Source organism: Copadichromis virginalis, linkage group LG20 (genome assembly GCF_057382275.1).
Source record: "Copadichromis virginalis isolate Kocher_CV1m ecotype Utaka linkage group LG20, C_Virginalis_male_GT1.1, whole genome shotgun sequence".
Lineage (NCBI taxonomy): Eukaryota > Metazoa > Chordata > Actinopteri > Cichliformes > Cichlidae > Copadichromis > Copadichromis virginalis.
In genome coordinates this window covers 22,166,104-22,183,297 of record NC_140637.1, presented here as the reverse complement: position 1 = coordinate 22,183,297, position 17,194 = coordinate 22,166,104, and the positions used below count along the sequence as shown (strand labels likewise).

Here is a 17,194-nt window from a genome sequence, read left to right as displayed (position 1 = left end):
TTTTGCTTTATTCGTGTTAACTTGCCATCTCCACTTTAGAAGACAGATGTGTGGTAAGAGGCTGAATGAGTTGCAATTTTTTTTACAATGTGGCAGCTGGGCAACAATTACAGAGATGCACCCATCCACTGAGCTAGGGAGCAGAGTCAGGACAATTTTCTGTGTTCTTGACCTGGACTGGTGACCAGCTGGTCAGCCTGATGTATGTTCGATTATGAGCCTCTCTATTTCATGCATGTGCAACATGTGCAACATGCACATGGCGTCGCAGGCTAATAGTTGCTCACAATCTTACAGCCACATGTTATTAGTGTGAGGCTGTGGCCCATAGCGTGATGAAGACACAAAGTAAACCTAACGCGACCCTTCAATCACCCTCACCCAGCTGCACGGACATTTTAAAGAACCTAACACAGACAAAGTGGCTAAAAGCTAAAGCTATCCAGAGCCACAAGCCAGCAGCTTTGACAAAAACCTCGGTATGGAGGAACAAAGAACTGAGGAAAATCATTTAGATGAGTGAAAAAGAGAAAAGGGTCAATGTCCTGGTATTTGTTGATTTGATAAACATGCTAAAAAAATGTTACACATATAAAAATGATGCTGCACCTGCTATTGTTTGGCTTTATTTTCAGAGTTGTTTCAGTGAGAGAAGATCCTTGAACTTATAGCAGTTTGAAGGGAAATTGTAAAGTTTAACAAATTAATTTTATTATGAAAATAATATATTGCATGACAGAAAGGCTGCTTGTAGTTCTTAGAAAGAACATGACAACTGGCAGTTCACTGAATCTTCCAAGAAAACTACTATTTCTGTTTTAGCGCAATTTGCTACGTTTGATCTAAGAAAACTCTACAGTACTGATGATGTACTATTAGTAACACATGGCTTTTCATAGATGGGAAAAAAGCAAATGAAAAACCTTCTGTCAAAAACCCCAATTTACAATGGAAACCATTTTTCCATTCCAGAATTTATGGGTCCCTATGGGGAAAACTACTTAAACTATAGATGGAGCAATAAATTAGCAATCAAACGTGTGATTTCAGACGCAGCTTAAGACCAGGAATTCTTCAGCTTGTGTAGGGCAATATTTGTCTTATCAGTTCACAGGTTGGTCAGAGGGTGAGGCCAATTATCAGCAGCTCTCCCGGAGTTGCTTGGGATTCAGTATCTCTTTTAAAGAAACACAAGCTCCAACTCTCCCTGCTATGTCCCCCTGCTGTCCGACCCATGCGAACAGGAGGAAGTATGAAGAGGCAGGGTTAGGAAAATATACAGACCTCTTGTTTGCATTCAGAAAGAGAGGCTCCAGCCGAGCAGACACAGAGTATAGAGTTGTGATCTCTGGAGGATGATACGGAATTTCTCCTTCCTCTCCATCCGGCAGTGGAGTCGATTCAACATCTGTGTCCTCGGGAAAGCTGAAGGAACGCAGTCTACAAAAAAAACAAGGCAACAGTAATACAAAGTACAAACACAGAGCTAGCCTTGCTGAATGTGGGTGGGTTGCAAGTTTCAATCCCTATGAAGAATTTCTTTATTTTGAAAAAGCCCTCGACTCACTCTGGATTCTTCCAGTCCACCTCCACAATACTCTCCACACCCTTGGTGAGTTCCTTTACTCGCACGATGTTATACCGTTGCTCCATTGTCTGTAGAAACTTGGAGAGCTGTTAGAAAAGACACATACTGATGAGGTTATGCATTTCATACTAAAATGTGTTCAATGTCACAAGCTGGACACATGATACCTTCTTATAGCTCGACTTCTTGATATCAAGTTGCTTTCCACTTGGGCTGAAAAATACAAGGTGTTTTCAGCAATAATTTTTCTTTCCCCTTAAAACTTCTACAAAGGTGATTTATACATTACCAGCAAGAAAACATATGGTTGCGGAGAAATGTACTCGTCAGTAGGGGGAGCTCTGACTTCTTCACCTTGCTCTTTAAGGCATGAAGAAAGCACTGCAACAGCATGGCGTCCATTACCTCTGTGAAAACAAGGCATGACCTGTATTACATACTTTTCTCTGAGCATGCAAAAAAAAAAAGTATTCCACAGCTGAATTAACATAACAAAACCACATGTTCACAAAAAAAACCCAACAAAGTCATCGAGCCTGCCCTGCAACCATTTAGTAGTCATTACGTCAATCAGATTTAAATCGGGGATTAAAGTATTTATGAGGTTTTGGCGAAGTATTATTAAAAGCAGATTCAGAACAACTTTGGTGGGAAGTAATTTAATGGTAAATCTATAACTTCATTTTTATTAATAACACTTCTGATCCTTGCACTTACCATCATCCTGTTACATCAAGGAAAATATGTGAGAGAATTTGATTACATCTATTCAAAAGTCACCTCAAGCCTCAAGGCGACTTTTGTTGTACATCTGGTACCTTGTGGTGTTTTCTGCTCATCCTGGGTCTCCTCCTCCTCCTCATTGTTCTTTTCGCCCTTCTCTTCATCCTGTTCAACTAAGCTCAGCTCCTCAAAACAAGACTGGGCTTGATCTGTGACCGTTTCCTCTGGACTGTGCTGCTCCTCCACACACTTATCAACTTCCTCCTCCTCTTTGTCACTGATTTCACATTCCTCACCGTTCTCCCCATGTGCTTCACTTTCTGCATCTGGTAAAGAAGGAGGACCTGACTTATCTCCAAAAGCCCTGAAAAGGATATGAAACTGGCATTAGAGCATTTTGACTTTTTGCCTCCACCAGCCAATCAACTTGCAGTTTAAACGAATGCTTGTTCAAACTCAAATCGGACAAACTCACCACAAACAAAATACAGTTCTTTTTACCTGCATCAGTACTTTTATTTTAAACAGTTCTAATGAGTAGCCACTTTACTGGATACAGTTATTCAGCTATTCAGTAACACAAAATGCCTTCTTTATTACAGAGGTCAGAGGAGAAAGGCCAGACTCCTTTGATGAAGAGAACACTTCAAATCAAATAATCACTTATAATGCAGAAGAGCATCTCTAAATGCACAACACGTCAAACCTTGAAGCAGATGTGCTACAGCAGCAGGAGACCACAAAAAGTGAGACTCATGTCAGCTAAGAACAGGAAACTGAATTCACATGGGCTCGCCCAGATTGGACGGAAAAGTGCCACCTGGTCTGGAGACTCTCCATTTCTGCTGCAACATTCAAATGTAAGGTCAGAGTTTGGCATAAACAACATGAAAGCATGGATAACTTTTGCCTTGGTTCAGGCTGCTGGTGATGGAAATGCCACAGCTTATCTGGCTATTGATGGTGACCATGCCTGCCTATTTATCACCACAGGGTATCCACCTTTTTACGTCTGCTGCCAGGAAAATAAATGTCAAAAAGCTCAAATCATCTCAAACTGTGCTCTTGAACAGTTTACTGTACTCAGTTGGCCTCCAGTCACCAGATCTCAATCCAATAAAGCACCTCTGGAATGTGCTGGAACAGTAGATTTGTATCATGGATGTGCTGCCAACAAATTAATATGGACCAAAATCTCTGAGGAATGTTTCCACAACCTGGTTGAGTCCTTGCTATAAAGAATTGAGGCAGTTCTGAAGGCAAAACAGGGGGTTCAAATCAGTACTAGCAAGGTGTACCTAATGAAGTGTCCCGTGAGTGCACTGTGTGTAATGAAGATTAAATTAAACTAATAGATGGGCACTAAATATAAGCATCACTAATGCAATATCTAATCAAATGTGAAATGTCATTATTTCAGAATGTCATTTTATTTGCGGGAATTTTTTCCCAATTTACCAAACTCTAATTTGTTGATGTTTGAGTCCAAATAAATATTCATGCCAAATCTGAAGTTCACCAAGCGTTCCTGATATAGTCACAGGAATGGGATGGACATGAGGTCAAAAGGACCTTTTATAGCCAAAATGTCATGAGTTCATTTCCGAAAAAGCCTTGATAAATTTCAAAGCCACTGCGTTTAGGAGAGTGGGACGGGCAGACATGATGTGCAAAAACATAATGTGCATCACTAACAAACAATGATCAAATGTTATCAGTTTCATCTTCACTGTTTTTGGAATATCCTCATAAGGAAAAGAAGACAGGTGGTCCTTGTTGTGTAAGTGCTTCATTTTTTTTTCATCACTTTTTTTTTTTTCCAATTTTGCATCACTTTTTGCATCATCTGTCAAACCAATGGCAAATTTAGAATCACCAATAAACTAAATAACCAAGCTGTGAACTGTGGGAAGTAGCCTACATGGGCAGAGGGAGAACATGCCTGGAGAAAGCCTGAGAAGCAGGTTTGAACCAACACCCAGCTGTCAGAGGTGCAAGCCAGGATACACCCAGCACAGGTCACCAATTTGGCCAACACTGAGAGACACGCAACTTCAAACATTCACTGCCCTAGTTATTGAGAAAAAACACACCAAAAATTCTCCACCTGCTAGAGTCTTCATGCTAAGCTAAGGAGCTGCCAACTGTAGCCTTCAATTTAATGGAGTGAAACGACACTAATCAATAATGCCACTAAACTTAAATTCAAAACAATTCAATGCTTTAAGGTGAAAGCGACTCACCAGAGATAATCCATGTACGTGTGAAGAATGCAGACTCCTCTTCCTTTCATACCCAAACAGTGCATCTGTTCAGTGGACACAGCAGCTGTCCCAACTGCAACAGGTGCTCTAGGAACAACCCGAAGGACACAGTCACACTTACATTTTTTAGGAAAGGTCTTCCAAAAGTGTTTAATATAACATACCTGTTGTTCACTAATGTAACAGCACAGCTGTCTCCCTGTTTCACATCTGGGAGACCACATGAAGGCACCACCACACCTGGGAGCATGAGATCTTTGGAAAAGCACAATATTCTCTCATAACTTTGCACAAAACATTTGCACACGATTCACTGATCCCCCACCTCAAAAAAAAAGCATACCTGCCCCTCCAGTCAATTTCTGAAGAACAGGAGGCCATGTCTTGAAGGCTGGGAGGAGAGCGGGGTATCGCCAAAGAACATACACTAATAAATATGACAAAAAAAAAAAAGTTACTTAAGAGCAGATCAGTCATCCCATTGTATCCCATATTAGTGCGTTCATTGCAGTTTAATTACCGGTAGGAAAAAGTTTTTTATCCACTTCAAAGAACACTGGATTTTTATGAAGAACATAAACTGTCACAGCATCTCCCTTGTGTGCATAACTCTTGAGAACATTTAGTTCCTCTTTATTGGGGACCAGTTCAGACAGTTCATCAGCAGACAGCAAAGGAAAGGCCGCGGATAAGTCAGCTTTGAGCTTTCTCCTAAAGGCAACAACACAGAAATAGATAAAATACACACGAACAGATGTTTTAAAAATATACCATTTCAATTTATCTGATAATATCTTAACAGATTACCCTGTTTATGCTTGGCTTAACTGCACCATGACCCACACTATTTTTATGCTCAACTCAAGGAAATTGATCCATTTATTTGTTAAAAGATTTTTTTTTTAGAATCCAAATTTATCTTTTATTTATTTGTTTTTTTTCAGCTATCAGCTATAATAGCTTGTCAAAACTATACTTTTCCTCTAAAATATTAGTTTCATTTGTCACCTTGCCAAAAAATAGTCATCTGCTCCTTTCAGCGGGTTATTATTTACCGCCACTTAGGAGCCAAGTTCAATAAACTCTGAGTGGATTAAGGTCCTCTTCGCTTGGCTCATAAATAGAAATAAATGTTATCTCAGATACATGTTCTCTCTGAGATAATCATGTGTGATTAGTAAATGAAAGTCATCATCAGGAGAGGATGAGTGTCAGTGCGCACCATGATGATAGAGAAAAGGGGATGGGGGAGTTATTTTAACCAGCTTGGTCTAATTGGCCATCAAATGCATGCATAAAATATATAAATCTTTTATACTGGCTATGGTTACGATGTGTCTGATGAAGTTAATTCAATAAGGATGGGATGCATGCGACTGTGACATCTACATTTGATATCTTCCCTAATTTCCTTCGGGATTAATAAAGTATTCTGATTAAAGTAACACTGAGAAAACGCAGGGAACAGAAACTGAATACAAAAGGTAGGTAACTGCTTTAGCCTAAATTCTCTAGAAAATGTGTCATGGTGCAGAATTTGAACTTTATTTATTTTTTTACCTGTCCCGTCATCAGAAGTGTTGTCTGAGAGCCCAACAGATTCAGAATGTGAACTTTCAAACATTATACTTTTTAAAATATTGCTCAACATAATTTAATGGCTATATTTCAACATATGGATTTATTTCAACATGAAATTCAGTCAGACTGTCTGCAGCCTGCTTTTAAAAGCCCACTTTAAACTACATTTGGCTCTGTTTTATCATCTCAAAGTTATCTCTGTCTCATCTTTATTCAAATATTCACATAAAGTTCAAGATCTTAACAGTGTCAGACATTTTTTCCGACTACAACCTCATAAATGATTGTGTGTTTACGTGTGCAAAGCTTTATTTAAACAGTTATTGTTGGCTGATGGTGTGACAGCTGCATTACCCTCCACAGAGTCATTGTGAAAGATGTAGTGTACAGATTTTATTCTGAGCTGGAAATAAATCGGCAGTGTAATCGCTGCGTCTGTCCTCACATTGATGACTGAGGACTCCGCTAAGTACAAAAAATAAAGACTGACCTTGAATTCTGGTGTTTGGAAAAACATAAACTTCATATTAAATCACTCCACTGCATGATTTGATAGGGACCTCATGAGGGAGGAAATTAATCTAAATGCTTGTCAGTTGATTCAGGAGCAGCAGAAGGAGTCCGAGAGAAACTAGGAGTTCATTGAAGAAGAAAACCAGACAGCAAGCATGATAGGTACACAGATTCAGAGTTTATGTTAGCATTCTTTCTGTAACAGAAACCTCAGAGTACCCTCAACTCAGGATTAAGAAACTCAGTTTTTCCTAGGGCCCAAGTTACAACCTGCATGCAGGAGGGAAATATGATTCAAGAGCTCCAAACTCCAAAATGTCCCAAAGGTACTATTCATCTCATAACAGCAATCTTATAAAAGAGATGACATACAGCTCTGGGTCAGAGAAAAATCCACGTTTTAGCCAACCTCTTCAACTGTCTAATTCTGTAACTGATGAAATAAAAAAATGTCATCATTGGTTCAGAAAAGCTGCATCCAAGCATCAAGTTCTCTCCTTGGTTCTTTATCCATTCATGTAACATCTGCTGTCCGAGACCTGAGTGTGATATTCAAATCTAATCACAGTTGTGAGAAACATAAACAAGATTTCCCAGTCCTGCTACTATCACCTAAGGAATTTTGTAAAGATACGATCAGTACTTTACAAAAATGATTCAGTGTCAGACTATCATTCATACTTTAATTTCCACTGGGTTGGATTATTTTAATAATAATTACACAGGTATCAGAAAGCACTAAATCACAAAATACAACAGGTAGACCTTTTAAAAGAACCAAGAAAACTGAACATATTCCACGAGTCTTAATGCCTCTACACAGGCTCCCCATTTCTTTTAGAACTGACAGTATATTTAAAGCCCAGCCCAAGAATATATATATAAACATAACCTAACTAAGAGACAAACATCAACAGTTGGAGTGGAAGAGAGAGGCTGAGCAGTTCGTCCAGGCCTGCTTTTATAGTCTTGAAGAGACAGACGATCTGATTGGCTGACGATCCTCCCACACGTGCCAATTATTAATATCAGGACTTTTTCTGACAGTGGGAGGGAAATGACCTGCCTGAGGAAATCCAGCTGGTGTTTACTTTAAAATCACTGCTAAATATTTATTTACGTTGAAAACCTTTAAAAAAACATTTAGCATACATTTTAGATATATATATTTTTTACATTCATAGATTAGCTTCACCTTATTCTTTCAACTTTTTGATTTTAATGTTAATTTTACTGGAATCACATTGTATTGGATTTACATTTTGACACCGGCACATTTTGATTGATTTTTTTTAAAAATTATAATTTCCACCCAGTATGTCCGTTTATTCTGTTCCTATGCGAAGCACCTCGTAACACTGGTTTTGATAAACGTGATAAATGATATACAAATAAGCGTTATTATTATTGTTATTATTATAAGAGTAAAATAATATGGTCATTATTTGTCCTTGTTAAATATTGATCGATATTTACAGTGCCAGCTAATAATGAGCTTTCAGCTCAAATACGAAGATATACGGAAAAACTGATATATCGCCGCTATTTAAATCTATTCATTCACTGACCAGAAGCTTCACTGTAAGCTGAAGAGAAGAACTACTCCGTTTTGATTTATTCCAGTTATATGAGGAGGACAGCGTCTGATACTTGGACAGTTTAAAAAAATGTTTAGAGTCCTCCACCACATATAATAAATGTGAATATGTAGAAGAAGCAAGCGTCAGCTAAAGATGTGAGCAGCAGTGACTCACCTGTCTGATCCTTTGATTGCGGTGTTGGATTTGACACGAAATGGTTTGGCAAACATATTTTCATAAAACGTTAGTCAGAAGAATTCAGCATGACCACTTCTGATTGTACGCCTTTTCAGTACATCAGCACAGAGCATCTAAAACGACTCATCTACAACACATAAACTGATTCTACAATGCTTTTCAGTAGTCAGCTGCTCCTCGTTTGGTGGGATGGTCCGACACATATTTATGACCGATGTGAAACTGCACAGGCAACTTTTGTTCCGCATGATAAACTAAGCACGTAGGTGTCAGTACGGTAATATTTTTTCTGCGGAGTCCAAAGTGTGTGTATATCGAATCTCCGTTACCATCGACAGAATAGGCAGTAATTGTAAAACTTCTTGTAGGCTAAACCAAGCAACTGTTTAATGTTGACTCACATGAACAGTGCTCCATGTAAAATAATGACTTGTTAAAAGTGTCGACAATTAAGCATTTCAACTAGTGAGAAAAATTTATTGTCGTTGCAAAGAAAGACAGTTTTATTCTGTCTTTGCTGTGTAATAATAATAATAATAATAATACTTCTGAAACAAACAATGAAACTAATAAAAAAAACTATACATTTCCTTTATAAAGTAAATTTTAGCTCTGAAAATATTTACTCAGGCATTTTACTCTCCACTGATTAAAATAGGTACCTTTTCTGGAAAGCTTTGATAGGTAGAGGGGCATGCTGGGAGATATATGACTTGAACTTCCTGACCTTGTCTCTTGTAGTTTTATTCAAAATGCTCATGAAGCTGTTGACGTCAGCTATGCAATAATCAGTTTTTAGGCAAGTGAGGAAGAGAACTGTTTGTGTTTTTGTAAAGGATTGAATCCACGTATGGACTCCTACCGTGTACAATACATCCAGAAAGTGCTCAATTGGTAAGGATTGTTGAATGAGGAATTCCATAAGTGAGTTGGATGCTATACAGTGATTCATCCAGTCAGTCTGTGAGGACCTGTAGTTAATGGCTTATCTTCTTTGCTCCATGCTTATAGACAGAGAGAATGTGAGATGGTGTGCTTGGTCCGGTAAAATGTGGCAGTAAGCGTCTAAAACAGTGTCTGACCCAGGGCTTATCACAGAGTTGTTACACTCGTAGCACCAACTGTCCATGTGCCCCACAACGCAGATTCCAAAGAAGTAGAGTGGGAACGACTACTCGGTTTTCAGGTCTCCAGCTGGCTGTGTCTCTGTCTGCAGTGGAGTATAATGTCAAGTTCAGACAAATGCAAAGATGTTGATATGGCAACATGACACGTGGGCCTCTCTTATGGTTTCCAGATGTATGTAGGGTGCAGAAAAATTTATGTATGAAACCCAGACACATGTGAATGGCTTAAGTTGTCGCCGCCCAGCTTCATTTACATCTCAATGACCATAATCTCTATGAACAATTTCAATCTGGTTTCCGCCCCAATCATAAAACAGAAACTGCTCTGTTAAGGATTACCACTGACCTTCTGATGGCAGCTTATTCTTGTCTCCTATCCATCCTCATCCTTCTTGATCTTAGTGCGGCGTTTGATACCATTTCTCACAATATTCTCCTGAACCGGTTAGCTTCCATTGGTATTAATCATACCCCACTTACCTGGTTTACCTCCTATCTCTCAGACCGCACTCAGTTTATCCAATTTAAATCCCATTCTTCATATCCTGTTTCTGCTGGTGTGCCCCAAGGTTCAGTATTAGGGCCTCTTTTATTCATTACTTACATGCTCACTCTTGGTCATATATTCTGAAAATATAATATCAATTTTCACTGTTATGCCGATGACACCCAGCTCTGCATTTCTTCTAAACCCAATTCATCCCTCCCACCTACCTCCCTCTCAAACTGTCTTATTGAGATTAGATCCTGGTTCTCCTCCAATTTTCTCAAACTTAACAGTAATAAAGCTGAAGTTTTACTTGTTGGTACACCATCTATTATAACCAAATCCCACGGTTTTTCCATTAACATTGAAAATTCTCCCACCCTTCCCTCCCCTCAGGTTAAGAGTTTGGGTGTCATACTTGATAATACTCTTTCATTCCAGTCTCACATTAATTACATAACCCGGTCCGCTTACTTCCACTTACGTAATATTAACCGACTCCGTCCCTTCCTTACTCCCCATGCTTCTGCCATCCTTGTCCATAGTCTTATTACGTCCCGTATTGATTACTGCAATTCCCTCCTATTTGGTCTCCCTAAAAGGTCCCTTCATAAACTCCAACTTCTTCAAAATTCTGCAGCTCGGGTCATAACTTGCACGCCATCAAGAGCTCATATTACCCCAGTTCTTCAGCAGCTTCACTGGTTGCCCGTAGAAGCCAGGATAAATTTTAAAAGCTTACTTCTTACATACAAGTGTATCCATAAATCTGCTCCTTCATATTTGTGTGACCTGCTCCATATCACCACTGTTTCCCGCCTTCTCAGATCATCATCTGCTATTCATCTTACTGTTCCGTCCTCACACCTTATTACTATAGGGAACAGAGCTTTCAGTCGCTCTGCTCCTCAGCTCTGGAACTCTCTTCCTCCTGCACTAAGAAATATTGACTCCCTTTCCGTATTTAAGACACAGCTCAAAACACATCTGTTTAAACTGGTGTATTCGCTTTAATGCTGATTTTATCTGTTGTCAAGCTCTGTTTTGTAAGTTTAACTTATTTTGTGTATGTTATGACTACTGTTCCTTTTATTAATTTTGTTTTTTGTAAGGTGACCTTGGGTTTCTGAAAGGTGCCCTCAAATAAAATGCATTATTATTATTATTATTAAAGCAACATATAGGGTCTTTGCTAATATTTACATAAATGACATTAATATATTTAATAAATCCCAATTGTTATTCTAGATCTTACCTCAATTTCTTTCCAGAGCTCATCAGCAAAAATGTGCCCAAAGGTTCTTTACAGTCTGCTGTTTTTACTTAGATTTAGATAAGAAGTTAGCTAGTTTTCTCCAATTTTTAGAGAGTCCAAAAATCTCTATTATCTTTAATTTTGACCAAATAACGGGGCTTCTGTTACAAATGTTTTTATTGATAGTAGCTAGTAAGTAGTAAGAGTAAATCAGAGTAAATCGTTTTGGGTAGCGCTTTTCATGGATGTTAGTGTGGTTGAAAATACTTCAGGCTGGATAAAATAAATGTCATTCAAAAGCAGAATAACATAAAATGAACCATTTTTTAACAACACATAGAAAAGTACACACAAAATCAAAAACTAAAATTGTCAGGTTATGGTTTTAAAATTGAACAGATTAAATTTTGTGCTGATTTCAGATGATTTTAGGGGTTATAGATGTTAAAAAAAAAACTAGAGCCGCTAGACTTTTAAACACATCAAAGGCAATAAAGGAACCTTGAACCTTGATACAGTAAAGTAAGTAAATCAAAGTGAATAATGTCTGAGTACAGTTTTTTTTAAAACATTTTTTAAATTTAGCTGCTGTATACCACCACAATAATAGACCATTATAGTGTAAAAACTCAGGTGTTCACCATGGAAATAAATGGCAAAGTGCTAGAAATTTTCCACAGTGACGTTCAATAAAAGAGAAGCTTCTAGTTAAGCAAAAGATTTTGATTATAATATCTTGTATGCATTGCTATTCTTATCTGTTGTAACAGTAGATGCTAGGGTAATGAGGCAACAGCTGTGTTTTATTCATTGTGGCCATAGAAAAACCAACACCTCTGTAAGATCTCAATAACACCGGTATCCCCTCCATGTGTTCCTTTACCACATTCTTCTGGAACTGATTAGTCACTCATAAGGCACTTAACTACAGAGTATCTGTTGTAATCTGTAGTCTTAGGATGACAGGTAGCATTTCATGTTAGAGGTGAGAAAGGCCAGAGTTCAAAAAGTTGGCCAACTGTTGACATCAGAAGAGATTTATATATTTTTGTAACTTGTGATTTTCTGGTTTCTGGGAGCTTATACTCACTACACTGCTTTCTCAAAGGCTCAGACTCAGTTCTGTTATCCAGGAGGTCCAGCCTCTGTTGTATCATGTTCAAGGGTTTGTTTTGAAAGAAGAGCACTGACCCATCTTATTCACTAGGTTGTCTTATGTTTTATGTGCTTCCTCATCTTAAAACAGTGTTTAACCTTGTAACACCAAGCGATTTGATATTAGATACATGAGCTTTAGAGACCTCTACATCATCAGTGTAATAGTTTTCCTCAAAAACCTGATGCATACAGCCAGACACATGCAATGCTTCCGTGAGCAATAAATTGCACAGAAATGTAGCAAAGATTTTACCTTTTTTTTTTTTTTTTAAATTGGAGCTAAAGATGATGTTTTGTTGTAAACAAGTATTTGGACATTTGGACAGTTATAGAGTTTTTTTTTAATTTTGCCATCATATACTAGCAGATGATAAGTAAAGTAATTACAAAAACTAACACAATTTAAGGTGATTTAATCCTCTCAAGGCAGGCGTTGCCGATTTGCAACAGTTAAAAACTAACAACCTGATTACCCCACATACATATTTTATGAGGTTTTTTTACTCAGAAGTACAACTGCAGGACTTGGTTGTGCATTAGCAACAAAAAGTTTAATTTGAGCCTGAGAGGGTTAAAGCTTTTATTGTAGCAAGTTTCAGCTCCTGTCTGTTTGTGGGTGTTTCTGTCTTCAGTTTTAGCTCAAGTAACTGAAAACATGCTATACTGAGTTGAGATCAGGTGACATAATTTCTGTGATTATCCTGTTTAAGTGTCTTCTATGGTTTTCCAGGCTCTTTGGTGTTGCTGAGCTGGCCTCTGCACAAAAGACTGTTGATTTGGGCAAACCTAAAGTTTTTGTTTTTTCTCTGATGGCTAGGGATGGGTATTGATAAGAGTTTCACGATTCCGATTCCATTTTCGATTCTGTTTAACGATTCGATTCTCTTATCAATTCTTTTTTTTAAAAAAAGGAGAACGCTAAGGTCGATTAGCTTAGAACTTTGTTTTATATCTTCTCTTTGAACAAGGTAGAAATTTTGGAGTAACATGGCCTTACAAACCCAACAGTGAGATCTTAAGAGATCCACAGCCTACGGCTCTTCAATGGGGTGTCACAGGGTCCCCAGGAAAAAAAATTGTAAATGTAAAATAATAAAATTAATATTCTTCTGTAGCAATAACAAAGTATAACATAAATTGTTCTGTGGCAATTACACAAGAATATCCAGTAATGTCCCTTCCTACAATTAAACACATTCACTTACCGAAAATCGGGGGCATCTGCTGCGGCAGCCTTTTACCACAAACTTGGTCACTGCTCGGTGACATTCGTCTATCCTGGCCTGAAAGGAGATGCTACCGGTAGACTGCAGCGAGAACTGCCAGCATCTGAGCTAGACTCTGTCTGTCTCTCTCATCATGGTCACTAAACGCACAGTAATGGCAGGTTTTGTAATAAGGCAGATTGCGCTAACATAATATGCACTGTTAGTTGATTATTTACCTGCCGCATTAACGGGAGAGGACGCGCAAACGTTACCGCTGCTGTTGGGTTGAGATTCACGAGTCCGGAGCGGAATTAAAAACACGACATTTAAGGTTATCGTGTGTTTTGTGAGCAAATGCTTTTGCATATTCGTAGTGTTTCCTCCCTTGAATGAAATATCTACTTTGCAAGTATTGCAAGTTGCCCTGTTGTCATCCATTCTCGATGGAGTTTAATCTGCTTGACGTTTATTCAGCTGTGTAAAAACTAACTTTAATCTCAGCCAAACCGATTTAATCAGGAACCAATAAAATACTAAAAAAAAGGCAAACAATAACATTTTTAAGTTATCTAAGTGACTTATATTTATATATCATGTTTAACCTGAGTAGCGGAAGACGGCGGTGGGTTTGAAAACAATTTGCCGGGAGTCCGGTGTTCTCACCGGCTCTTGTGAGCCTTGCCCACGGCTAGCTATCGAGCTAGCGGTGGGTATCAGACATCTCCGAAAACGTCGGAGCGCTTTTGAAAATATGTGGTGTCTTGATGAATTCTGGGACACAGTTTCTTCTTCTTCAGGGTTTAAGGGCAGCTGGCATCCTTGTACATACAGTGCTGCCATCTTCTGTTTCAGTGCGTTATTACACTCTTAAATCCTACAACTTATTCCTGCGTCTTTTGGGATCTTACGACGCGTCAACTATTAAATTAGTCATCGACGATTTTAATAGTCGACGTAATCGTGACTAGTCGACTAATCGTGGCAGCCCTACTGTGGTGGTGTTCAAAAAGAAAATTTACAAAATGAATTTAATTGTCCATGTGGTGCTGAACCCAGATGTTCTCTGTTCACACAAGTGGAGATAAATACTGAACTTTCCAGCACACTTTGGGGCAGAAAGTAATAAAAAGAAGAGAAAGAGAGCTTTGTAAAATAGGAATGGTGAATACCTAATATCTGTGGTCACCTCATGTTTTAAAAGAAAGCTGAACGTGAAAAGATTGATGTTGTGATGTCATTTAATGATCCTGACCTGTGTTGGAAATGTGGAATGTTTTCCAGCTATTGTAGTTTTTGATTTATAGACATTTTGACTATAAATTCCCTACTTTAAAAGTACGGAGAACACAGGTGGAATCGATAACAGCTCGGTTTCATTAGTTTGATTTGAGATTGAATCAGCCAGAAAAATGTCCCTCTGCTTATATTATCAGCCATAATCTTATCATCACCCAGCCAGCCAAAGAGAAAACAAACACGTAAAAATATGCCCTGCTTTTACTGCTTTTTAATTTATTTTATTTTTTAAATTTCCAGTAATAATTTTAATATCTTAGGGATGTGGGCTGTTGGATGAAGCATTTTAATGGATGCTGTGTCTCAGCTAGGATTTAGAATTCTGACATATGATACAGATGTGTCATTTCCTGTTTTCAGAATATGATGTCATACCCTGTTGTCACGCCATACTGTTATTGTGATGCTAGTAGATTTCTTGGATCATTTAATATTACGTCTCAGAGATGTTTAGTTATTATTATTCTTATGTCACAGCTCTGCACTGTGTACAAAAAAATCACTTAATGCACTAGTTTCTCCAGACCCAAGAGCAGGTAACACGATCCTCTGCCCCCTCCCTGTTAGCTTAGGAAGACTTGCCAGAAGGAAGCATAATTTAAAGCTTATGCCCACGGTACACAGCCATCCCATTCACACTTGAGACTAATTTTTCCCAGTTGCACAGGTCTAGAGTGCGGTCAGTAATCCTCTGGTAATCAGTAGTTGCTAGAGAAAACCTTTGGTGGTTGCAAAGAGCTGGTGGTGCACTGGAAACCCCCTTTCAGGTGCTTCTTCTATGCAAACACCCAAGACCTGGGTGACCTTTATTATAGGAAGTATATCAGTAAATTGCAGCATATTCTGACACACAGATACTAAAGTAAAAGATCATCATAGCTGAAATCTGAATCTTCTTAATCACCCCAAAGATACCATGGTTGTGTTGTGGTTAGCACCATTGCCGCACAGCAAGAAGGTCAAGGCTTTGAATCTTGTTTGGGGCCTAGCTGTGTTCAGTTTGTATGTCCTCCCTGTGGTTGTAATGTAATAGCCACTTGTGTGGTTAAAAAACAACCATCCTTTTTTGTCTAGTTTGCAATTCTCACTGTGTAAAAGGTTTTCAACTCAACAGGGCACCGTGAAGTGAGTTACATTAGTTTTTTTCATTAATGTCTCCTGAATCTGATGTTTCATTTTAATATTTCTGTAATAATCCATGTTCCTTTCATTTCTCTCAGTGAGGCCCGAGATGTCGACATCGCAGACTGATTGCAATGTCTTGGCAATCTGTTTGCATTTAAAAATTAGATGTAAATTTGAGGATCACTGATCAGTGTGAGCCAGACCGTCATTGCTGTGTCCCACCAGGACATCTGTGAAATCACCAAAAAAGTACTCAACCTCTGGGCAACCAGCTAGTCACTGTAATTACTGCAGTCAACAAATGTGAAAAACAAAATCAGTGCAATAACCAGGGAACTGTTGATAGCTCCCCTCCTATTTTATACTAGTGAGCTATTAGACAGAAGCTATTAGCAGAAGATCCATTGCTGGATCTTCTGCTAGAGACAGAAAGCTGGAAACATGTCTCTCTTCACTACTGATCGTCATCAACACTGTCTGATCAATTTGTCACAGAAATTTAATACAGTATTTTCTCTCTGTTTGATGTCCTTAGTGAAATCACTGATGTGCAAGGGCCCAGAATGGGGCTGTATATGTAAGGACCTTTGTTATGAATGGTCTCTAACTACACTTCTTTTTTTCTGTTGAGAAAAACTTTCAATATTAAATCATTTTTATTAAATAAAAAAACAATTAATTGAATTGCTGTGCTGTTTAAATTATAATTTATTATAGTGTGCATGTCAAAGACTCAGTTAAGGTTAGGTAATATAATCAAAAAACATAGAAGTGGGTTATGAAAATAAACTCTTCCAGACGTCTGCATTTAATGAACGCTCAATTGTTTACATATGTAGCCTCAGCGTACGTTTACATGCAGTGAATGGTCGCTGAAGAAGACTGATTGCAGACGCTTTACTGTCAAACAAACAAAAGTTTTTCGCCGAATGCTTGTATGATTTTTTTTTTTGTGTGCCAATTCTTTATTTCCCGCTGTTGTATGGAAGCACATCAAAAGTATGATTTTATAAAAGGCATCTTGTTTAGGAAAAATTGAGCAGTGTATGTTTAAATTATTTCTCATTATCTGAATTCTGTCACCCAGATGC

At 38.3% G+C, this 17,194-nt stretch overlaps 1 protein-coding gene across 2 annotated transcripts in view; it reads right to left on the bottom strand.

The window, feature by feature from the left end:
* Positions 1-8,743, bottom strand: part of eif2d (eukaryotic translation initiation factor 2D) — a 29,326-nt gene extending 20,583 nt beyond the window's left edge. Inside the window, exons 1-10 of one of the 2 annotated variants that reach the window (XM_085442768.1) lie at positions 8,424-8,743; positions 5,096-5,286; positions 4,919-5,002; positions 4,740-4,830; positions 4,555-4,662; positions 2,407-2,675; positions 1,878-1,995; positions 1,756-1,801; positions 1,568-1,674; positions 1,285-1,440 (exon numbers count right to left, since the gene is read on the bottom strand). In XM_085442768.1, coding sequence (XP_085298894.1) covers positions 1,285-1,440; positions 1,568-1,674; positions 1,756-1,801; positions 1,878-1,995; positions 2,407-2,675; positions 4,555-4,662; positions 4,740-4,830; positions 4,919-5,002; positions 5,096-5,286; positions 8,424-8,479 — 1,226 coding nt within the window. In that variant the 5' untranslated portion in view covers positions 8,480-8,743. The remainder of the gene's footprint in view (positions 1-1,284; positions 1,441-1,567; positions 1,675-1,755; positions 1,802-1,877; positions 1,996-2,406; positions 2,676-4,554; positions 4,663-4,739; positions 4,831-4,918; positions 5,003-5,095; positions 5,287-8,423) is intronic. The other variant, XM_085442767.1, reaches the window with a different exon arrangement.
* Positions 8,744-17,194: the final 8,451 nt, after the last annotated feature.